Source organism: Pan paniscus, chromosome 19 (genome assembly GCF_029289425.2).
Source record: "Pan paniscus chromosome 19, NHGRI_mPanPan1-v2.0_pri, whole genome shotgun sequence".
NCBI lineage: Eukaryota > Metazoa > Chordata > Mammalia > Primates > Hominidae > Pan > Pan paniscus.
In genome coordinates, this window is record NC_073268.2 from 73,210,741 (window position 1) to 73,220,852 (window position 10,112).

The 10,112-nt window shown below is 46.9% G+C and overlaps 1 protein-coding gene across 1 annotated transcript; it reads left to right on the plus strand.

The window, feature by feature from the left end:
- Positions 1-5,647: 5,647 nt before the first annotated feature.
- Positions 5,648-9,848, plus strand: LOC100968254 (E3 ubiquitin-protein ligase RNF126-like). Its single transcript, XM_063598615.1, has 3 exons — positions 5,648-5,684; positions 6,571-6,685; positions 9,081-9,848. The coding sequence occupies exons 1-3, from the start codon at positions 5,648-5,650 to the stop codon at positions 9,496-9,498; spliced, it is 570 nt and encodes a 189-aa protein (XP_063454685.1). The 3' UTR covers positions 9,499-9,848.
- The last annotated feature ends 264 nt before the right edge of the window (positions 9,849-10,112 follow it).

A 10,112-nucleotide genomic window follows, 5' to 3' on the forward strand; every position in this document is an offset into this window, starting at 1 on the left:
CTGGGATCACAGGTGAACACTACCACACCCAGCCAATTTTGAAATTTTTGGTAGAGACACAGTCTCTCTATGTTGTCCAGGCTGGGGCTATTCTGTTACTATAATAAACAATTAACCTTCAGTGGGTCATATAATCCCTTTACTTATGGGCATCAGGATGTTTCTGATGTTACGTCTTTTTCAAAATAGACATTTCACTTCCAGGGTACTGGGGTTGGCTGTAGTACTTGGCAATGAAATCTACACTTTCTCAGGAGAAAAAAGTCCCGCACTTCATCAATGATGGTTGTTTCTGAGATGGATTTAACGCTGTGTTCCACCAGGGTCACAGCTCGTTCTTACCTTGTGCTTTTTCTTTAAAAGCCACCTGGCTCCTGCCACAGCCCCTTGAAGGTTGCCTTTGTTAGTTGCTCACTTTCCCTTTAAGAGTTGTGAGTGTTTCAGCTGGTAAAGTTCCAAGTGCCCTCCGGACTAATTGGCACAATGTGAGGATTTTCCAATTTGGAAGAGAAAGAGCCTGTTCTCCAGGGAGGGCTCTTCAAGGTAATTGCTCTCTGAGAGGTTCTTGCCACTCCCTTTGGCAACCTTCAGAGAAAAATCCCTCTTGCTGTTAGGAGGAGGTAGAAACCCACAGATGGGAAAAGAGGAGCTCAGGGCAGACTTGCCGAGACCTTTGAAACCAGTGACCGTTGGAAATGCAGGAAATGAGGGAAAGGCCAGTGCAGGCAAAGGCAGTCGCACTTCCCTTCCCAAGATAGGCACTATAGCTCCGGCTGTAATGACCATTTTCACTGTAGTCCTTTTACTAAAGAGCTTTAGCAAAGGAGTAGTGGCCAAGGAAGCCCCTTGCAGGGAGAGAATGGTGCTTACTCAGAAGAAACACTTTAACAAACCACCTGGGCTGGAGGGAGGCGCCCAACGGTGTGCTGGATAAGAAAAGATGGTGGTTAACAAGAGCAGGGGTCCAAGAAAAACCACAGAGAAGAGCAAGACATGGAGAATAGAGAAGTCCCCTCTGGGTCACCACCCCTACCCTGGCAGGGGATGTGTGGGGAGAAAAGCCAGGTGGTGGGGTGACAAGAAATGGGTGGTAGGCTGAAAAGAAGTATGGAAGAATAAAAATGAAATTGTTTGCAGTGGATCCCCTTCCCCAGCTCTGCCTTGAAACTTTCAGTAAATTTCACATCATTCACTATTGTTGTGAGTGTAGGTAAGCAACCTCTTTCTGGGGAAACTGAGAGGGCACTGTGGTCTGTTGATGTTGGGCGGAAAGCAAGAGAGAACGGGGCTGGACACAGACGGGGTTGTAGCACTTTTGTTTCCCTGTGTGTTCACATCACAATCCTGGAAAATGGCAGAAAGGAGCAGGCAGCCACAGCTGGATCTGGGTGGAGAAAAGGAGGCTGGAGGCCAAGCTGAGAAGCAGTCTTCACTGTAAGTTGCCAGGCTCAGTGTGAATTTAGCGCTGCCTGGTTCCAAAGCTCATGGAGGAATTACGTGGTCCTGCAGTTTCCTCCTCCTGCCCCTGAACAGGACTTTAGAACTGTTGGGGTTAGGGTTAGTGCTGAGAGCTGTTGGTTCCTGTTTCCAGTAGGAGAACAGTATGCGGCATGAATGCATGGGTTTTGGAGACTCCTTGGGCTTGAGTCCTAGCTCTGCCATTTACTAGGTGTGTGACCTTGGACACATTATTCTGAGTCTCCGTACCTTAATCTTATCTGCAAAAGCAAGGGAATAATAGTACCTTCTCTATAGGGTTACTAGGGGAAGCAAATGAAATTATATACATAAGAGTCTTAGCACAGGGCAATAAATATTAATTGTTTTTATTTGCTAACAACAACACAGAACAGTGCCATGAACAGCCCCAAAGCTCAGCACTGCTATCCATCTTTTTAATTTTTCTTTCAAGATAGGGTTTTGCTTTGTTGCCCAGGCTGGAGTGTAGAGTTGCAAACACAGCTTACTGCAGTCTCAACTTCCTGGGCTCAAGTGATTCTCCCCTCTCAACTTCCAAAGTAGCTGAGAACACAGGCACGTGCCACCACACCTGGCTAATTTTTTTTTTATTTTGTTTATTTTTTTTGAGATGGAGTCTCACCATGTTGCCCAGGCTGGTCTCAAACTCCTGGGCTCAAGCAATTTTCCCACCTCTGCCTCCCAGTGTTGGGATTACAGGTGTGAGCCACTGCACCTGGCCTATCTGTCTTTTTGATCCACAGAAAGAGTTTAGGTCCTGGAGTCAAACAGACCCAGCTCCAGTCCCAGCTCTACCCCTTCCTGGCTGGATCACTGTAGGAAAATTATTTAACTTTTCTGTTAAAGAGGTGAATAACACTTTGCTAGTGGGATTGTTGAGGGGGTGAACTAATATGAAAAGCACCTGGCAAAGTCCTGTCCATCTGATTTGATCACAAGATGATCTGGGACTCCCCTGCCCTAGTCTGCTTTACTATACACATATTCTCAACAGCTCTCAGACCTCCTAGGAAATCCATTTTTTTCCTACATTCAGTTAAGTTTGGCCAGAATTAAACAAACTCTGGGATTTGTTCCTTCTGTGTTATCTGGGAAGCCAGTTGGCCTCACCTTAGCATCTTGTGACGCAGGTTGGCTGAACCCTGACTGCAGCTACAGTGTCAGGCCAGTGAAAGGAGTTGCTTTGAGAACTTCTGGGAAACTTTTATTGGCCAACATGGACTAAACGAAGTCAAGCTCATTTACTATGAACCAAATGTTTCCCCCTTTCCTCCAGCTTTGAACAGGTCTCCATTTTAGCAACTCCTCCCTCCTTCCGAGACCTTCATAAAGGCGTTTGCCATTGAATGCCACCATTTGTAATGTTGACTCCTCCCAGGATGCCAAGCCCCATCATGGACGACCCTCCAGAAAACCCTGGTCACCATCACACTCCTTTCTCATCCATATGGCAGATATGAGCAACAGTGGCCAGGAGGAGATGCAATGAAAGATAGTGCAGATGAGGATTCCTGCAAATTCCACTACCACAGAAAGGTCTAAGCAGTGGGGAAGACAATAGGCATGCTGCTGCGGTAGGAATAGTAACAGCTGTCCTTATTGAGTGCTTGCTAAATGCCAGGTACTTGCTCTAAGTGTTTTATAGCTGTTTGTTCACTTAATCATATACCTCTGAGCTGGGACTGTTATTCTACCCATTTTACAGATGGAGAACATGAAGCAAAGAAGGTTTAAATAACTTTCCCAATATGACACAGTTACAAGGTGGCACTCATAAGATTTGAACCATGTAGTCTGTGGCTAGAGCCCATGCTCTCTCTCTTTCTCTTCCTTCCTTCTTTCTTTTTTTCTTTTCTTCTTCTGCTTTTTCTCCTTCCTTCCTTCCTTTCCCTTTCTTTTTTTGATAGGGTCTCACTCTGTCACTTAGGGTGGAGTGTGCAATGGCACAATCATGCTCACTGCAGCCTCAACCTCCTGGGCTCAAGGGATCCTCCCACCTTAACCTCCTGAGTAGATGGGACTATAAGTGCATGCCACCCGGCTACTTTTTTTTTTGTAGAGATAAAGTTTCACTATGTTGCCTAGGCTTGTCTCAAACTCTAGGTTCAAGCCATCTGCCCACCCTGTCTTCCCAAAGTGCTGGGATTACAGGTGTGAGCCATGCCTGGCCTAGAGTTCATGCCCTTAACCATGATAGTATAAGCACAAAATGAAAACACATGTGACATTACCTTAAGGACTTTAAAGTGCCTTGAAAATATACAGTATATGTTCTATTGACAGTGGATAGTGGCATGATACTTTTTAAATCACTGCAATTTTTTTTAGAACCATTTGACCCATTGCCTCTGAAAAATCTCTCCTTATGGATATTTCAAAGGCATCACAAACTCAATACTGCTAAAAAATAAAAGCTTAACTATTTTTTCCTACCATGTGCTCCAATCTGTTCCTTTTCTTTTTATCTGCAGTGTAACAAGTGACTCTATTCAGGCGCCTAAGTCACACACCTGGGAATCTCCTTGGATGCCCCCTCTCCTCACCCCTGCATTAGACCAATGGCCAAGTCCTGTTGATTTTACCCTGTTAGTCTCTAAGTTTGTCTGTCCCCTTCCCTGGGCTCCTTCCTTGATTGAAGTGTGCCCTCAGATCTCCCCTGGATCCCTCTGACACACTCAGAGCTCATGACTCCACCTCCAGCCTCCCCTCCCAGCCATGCTCTACACTGAAGCTACAGGAGCTTTCTGAAATGAACCCGTTCACATTGCCCTCCTTAAAACCCATATGTAGCTCCTAGAACTTTTAGGATCACATCTAAACCCTTTCCTTGGCTAACAAAGGTCTTTCTCACCTGCACCTGCCACCTCCAGGCTCCATTTCTGCTGACTTCTGAAGGCACAGCACTTGGGGACCACAATATTTTTAGGGATCCACGAACATGTTTTAATTTCTTTAAAATCAGAAAGAAAAACAATGGACTTTTAAATCGCAAAAGGTGTTTTAATATATAATAGTAATTTATATGTTTATACCAACACAGCCATAAAATATGTATTTTAATATATTTGTTTAACGGAGGGAGGGGCCCATGAAAGTAAAATGCCTAGGGCCCTCAAAAGCTATAAGGTAGCCCCATTGTTTACATTTCCAAAGTCCCCCCTCTCCGGGCTAACTCTTCCTCATCAGTCCAGCTCTTAGTTCATAAATCTTGCCCTGCAGGAAGTCTTTTTTCTTTTTTTGAGATAGGGTCTCTGTTGCCCAGGCTGGAGTGCAGTGACTCAGTCATGGCTCATTGCAGCCTTGACCTCCGAGGCTCAAGCAATCCTCTCACCTCAGCCTCCCAAGCAGCTGGAACCACAGGCATGCACCACCATACTTGGCTAATTTTTAAATTTTATAGAGACAGGATCTCACTGTATTGCCCAGGCTAGTCTTGAACTTCTGGACACAGCAGTCGTCCCGCTTTGGCCTTCCAGAATGCTGAAATTACAGGCATGAGCCACTGCACTTGGGCCCTAAAACTTTTTTTCTAGGTCTTTTCTAACCCTAAAACTAAACTAAGTATGGTTCTGACTGCTCCAGGGCACCCTGCTGTTGTCTATACCACAGCACAGCCAGCCAAGTATGGTGTTTGTCCTGTTTTCTAGAAACTCCTTGATAGCAGGCTTAAGTCTGGTTCATCGATGTGGCCCTGGCATCTGGCACATAGTAAGCACTCAACAAATAACTATTGAATGAATACTGTTCTGTCTACACAGAAGTTTAAAATAGAAAACAACCTTCAGGAGGGCACCTGTTTTGAAACCCTTGAAATGCATGCATTCTTTTCAATTTCCCTCCTAAGGAGAGGCCACATAGCAAACAGAGAGGCAGACAGCCTAGGTTGGAACCTCATCTTTGCCAATTACACCTGCATGACCTTGAGCAAATTATTCAATGTCCTCATGCCTCAATTTCCTCATCTGTAATGTGGGGATAATAAAAGTTCCTAAGCTCATAGGATACTAGGAAATTTAAGTTAATAGTTGGAAAGCACTTGTAATAATCAATGCCTGTATTAGTCTGTTTTCATGCTGCCGACAAAGACATACTCGAGACGGGGGATTTTACAAAGAAAAAGAGGTTCAATGAACTCACAGCGCCACGTGGTTGGGGAGGCCCCACAATCATGGTGGACGAGAAAGGCACGTCCCACATGGCCGCAGGCAAGAGATAATTGAGACCCAAGTGAAAGTGGAAACCCCTTATAAAAACATCAGATGTTGTGAGACTTACTACCGCGAGAACAGTATGGGGGGAACCGCCCCCACGATTCAATTATCTCCCACCAGCTTTCTCCCACAACCCTTAGGAATTATGGGAGCTACAATTCAAGATGAGATTTGGGTGGGGACAGAGGCAAACCATATCAATGCCTAATATGTAGTAAACTATCTTAAGGAAATATTGAATGAAGGATGCAGATGCTGCTTTTGTTTTATGGCAGAGTCGTAGCTCCAAATGTCACAATGCATATTTTTTCTGTCACCCAGGCTGGAGTGTGGTAGCTAGATCATGGCTTAGTGCAGCATCAACCTCCTGGGCTCAGGTGATTCTCCCACCTCAGCCTCCCAAGCAGCTGGGACTACAGGTGCACACCACCATGCCTGGCTAATTTTTGTTGCCTAGGCTGGTCTCCACCTCCTGGGCTCAAGCGATCCATCTGCTTTGGCCTCCCAAAATATTGGGATTACAGACATGAGCCACCGTGACCAACTCACGAGTGTTTTTGATGTATTCCTCTCCTTCTCTTGTTCATTCACCGTACCCTAAGGTTTGGTTTGCCTTCCTCCCTGCTTACAGCTCTGTAAAAGCAGTTGCTGGACTGAGACACAGGAAGGGTCTGGAGCCTTCTCCCTCACAACTCCAAGATGAGATGCACCGGGGCTTGGGGTCAGGTGCGGGAGGGGAGGGACAACAGAGGAAGAGGAAAATGAGGAGGAGGAATCCGGAGCCCTCAAGGTGGATTCTAGAGAGCGGCACCTTCCATTTGGAGGATGGGGCAGGGAGTCAAGGCAGCCAGCTTCTCATTGTCCCACTGTCTGTAAACAGCCCCCCATAACTATCCTGGGGCCACAACACTTGTAAAGCCCCCTAGACTGGATGTGTTAGGACTTAGCCTGAGCGGAGCTCTCCCTCCTCATAAGGTGAACCAGGACGTAATTATGTGGGAATTTCTCTTGGAGTCATAACAGCACTGGACATAGCACCACCATCATAATTACAGGGATGTTGTTAAAGTGTTATCTATTACAGTAAAAAATGAAAACAAGTTAATGTCTAATAATATGGGATCAGTTAAGTAAATAATGGCCCTTCCTCCCTTTCTTTCTCCCTTTCTCTTTCTCTTTCTTTCCCTCCCTCCCTTCCTTCCTTCCTTCCTCCTTTCTTCTTTCTTTCTTTCTTTCCTTCTTTCTTCTTTTTTTTTTCTTTTTTTTTGAGACAGGGTCTCTCTCCATCTGCCAGGCTGGAGTGCAGTGCTGTGATCTTGGCTCACTGCAACCTCTGCCTCTCAGGCTCAGGTGATCCTCCCACCTCAGCCTCCCCAGTAGCTGGGAATACAGGTGCCCACCACCACACCCAGCTAATTTTTATTTTATTTTATTTCATTTTTATTTTTGGTAGAGATGGGATTTCACCATGTTGCCCAGGCTGGTAATCTGTATTCTTTCTTTCCTTTCCTTTCCTTTTCCTTCCTTCCTTCCTTCCTTTCTTTCTCTTTCTTTCTTTCTTTCTTTCTTTCTTTCTTTCTTTCTTTCTTTCTTTCTTTCTCTGTTTTCATTCAAACTAGATCAGGATGTAAATCTGTGTTCTTTCAATGCAATGAACTAAACTATGAGTCTAGCCATTTTTTTGAGTTCTCTGAGCACTTCAAATGAGTCATTGAGCCAGAGGGTGGTCTTAGGGCCCTGTGACACCTTGTTTCTTAGTTTTGGAAACTCTCTTGATATCTCTGCCTTTTTTTGTCTCCATCCCCACCCCACTGTCACCCCTCCCCCTTCTATGAAAGAGCAGGTACCTGGACAAGCTCTATCAGGAGAGAAAAGTATAGATGTATAGATGAGCTAAGCTGTTCTGCACAACAGAAGTGCCAGGAATCTGATCTTTCTTTCTGATAGGTCAGAAAGACTCTATTTTCAAGTTCCTGACATGTGTAGCAAAGCAGAGAAGGACCTGGTTAGAGGTGAAAGGGAGAAGACCAAGATGGCAGCAGGCCAAGACCTTGGACACAGAAGTACACAAGAAATCTCCATTGCTGGCAGCAATGGCCAGCGCTGAGCCTTATGTCATCTCCCACATTGTGCTTGGTTGGGGGTCACCTTCTTGATCCCGAACTCCAGTAAAGAAGAATCTGTTATCCACTTAGTACTTGGTGACCTTTGGGGACAAAGGAGGAGATAGATGGAGACAAAGTAGAGGGTGCAGGGACAAAGCACAGAAGAGAGCAGACAGCAACTTTAGGAAATGGATGTGGGGATTCAGCTGAACCAGGGATTGGAAAATTACCAGAAGAAGGCTTGATGTCCCTCAGCACGTGGCATGGAACCAAGACATTTTATTTGGCTGTCAAAGAACAGGCGACCACAGAAAGTTGAAGGACTTGGGAGCATATATATCCCTGCATCGAGATTCATTAAAAAGGCCCTGGAGGAATATATCTGAAGGCTATTAGTGGCTATCTCTAAATGTGGGGTAACATGATTTTATGTTTTTATTTAATCTACGGAGTCTAATCTTTTCTACTATGACAACGTAAGGCTCTTGCAGTAAAGAAAAATAACTGTTGGCCAGGCGTGATGGCTCATGCCTGTAATCTCAGCATTTTGGGAGGCCGAGGCGGGAGGATCATTTGAGTCAGGAGTTCGAGACTAGCCTGGGCAGCATAGTGAGACCTGGTCTCTACACAAAATTTTAAAAGGTAGCCACGTAGGGTGGTGCATGCCTGTGGTCCCAGCTACTTGGGAGGCTAAGGTGGGAGAATCACTTGAGCTGAAGAGATTGAGGCTGCAGTGAGCCTTGTTCACGCCACTGCACTCCAGCCTGGGCAACAGAGTGAGACCCTGTCTCCAAAAAAAAAAAAGAAAGAAAGAAAGAAAAAAAGAAAAAAAAAAGACAAAGAAAAAGAAAAATATCTGTTAAAGGTAAAAGTGATATTCTTGGCCATGTGGCTCATGCCTGTAATCCTGGCACTTTGAAAGGCTCAGGCAAGTGAATCACTTGAGCCCAGGAGTTCAAGACAAGCCTAGGCAGCATGGTGAAACACTTCTCTGCAAAAAACACAAAATTAGTCAGGCATGGTTGCGGGCACCTGTCGTCCCAGCTATTAGGGATGCTGAGGCAGGATGATTGCTTGAGCCTAGGAGGCAGAGGTTGCAGTGACCTGTGATGGGGTCACTGCACTCCAACCTGAGCGACGAAGAGAACCTCTGTGTCAAAATTAAAAAAAAAAAAAAAAAAAGTTGTAAAAAAGTGATATTCTGGCCGGGGGAGGTGGTTTATGCCTATAATCCCAGCACTTTGGGAGGCCAAGGCGGACGGATCACCTGAGGTCAGGAGTTGGAGAACAGCCTGGCTAACATAGTGAAACGGACAAGTAGAGACGGCCTGGACGCCTTCGCACAGCTCCTCAATCAGTTTGAAAACACGGGCCCCCCACCGGCAGATGAAGAGAAAATCCAATCCCTCCCCACCGTCCCCGTCACCGAGGAGCACGTAGGCTCCGGGCTCGAGTGCCCCGTGTGCAAGGACGACTACGCGCTGGGCGAGCAGCTGCCCCGCAACCACCTGTTCCACGATGGCTGCATAGTGCACCGGCTGGAGCAGCACGACAGCTGCCCCGTCTGCCGAAAAAGCCTCCCGGGACACAACACGGCCACGAACACCCCCGCCCCGGGCCCGACTGGGATGAACTGCTCCTCCTCGTCGTCCTCCCCCTCCTCCAGCTCGCCCAGCAAAGAGAACGCCACAAGTAACTCCTGAGCCCGCGTGGGCCGGCACCCACCACTGCCCGCTGCGCCTGAGGCTGCGGGGAAACCGCGGGGACTTTCCCAACCACCCTCAGCCAGGGCCGCACGGCACCCACAGACTGGGTGCCCCAGAGGCGCCAGTCTTGGCTGGTCAGCGCTACAGGCCCCGCCTGTTCCAGGGCAGGACCCTGGCCCGGCCCACCGGCTCCCTGGCTCGGGAAGGCGTGGGCCACATGGTCCCCTCTGGGGCGCCTTCAGCCTCCCTGTCTTTTGTCTAACCTCACCCTCTAAACGTTCAGCGGTGGAAAGATTTTTAGAATTTTAAATTATTACTGCTTTGAAATAAATGGAAGTTTTAGCTCACATGGCGGCCATGCATGATCTGTGGCAAGACGGGGCACGGCTGCTCCACCAGTGCTGCGAGCGCCGTCAGAATAGGCCGCGTGGGCTCCCAGCCTTCCCCTCGGCTGCCTCCAGGACCTGGAGTTCGGGGGCTCGGACCATGAGAATGACCAGCAAAATTCAGGAACAAAACTGCTCCAACGGACTTTTTTTTTTTTTTTTTTTTTTTTTTTTTTTTTTGAGGAAGTCTAGCTCTGTCGCCCAGGCTGGAGTACAGTGGCACAA

Excerpts from the sequence above, each read along its gene's own strand:
- LOC100968254 (XM_063598615.1), top strand. The coding sequence starts at position 5,648 with ATGGTGGACGAGAAAGGCACGTCCCACATGGCCGCAG. Across the intron at positions 5,685-6,570 it reads CACGTCCCACATGGCCGCAG|CCCCCCATAACTATCCTGGG; the intron begins GCAAGAGATAAT and ends GTCTGTAAACAG. Across the intron at positions 6,686-9,080 it reads GTGAACCAGGACGTAATTAT|GAACAGCCTGGCTAACATAG; the intron begins GTGGGAATTTCT and ends TCAGGAGTTGGA.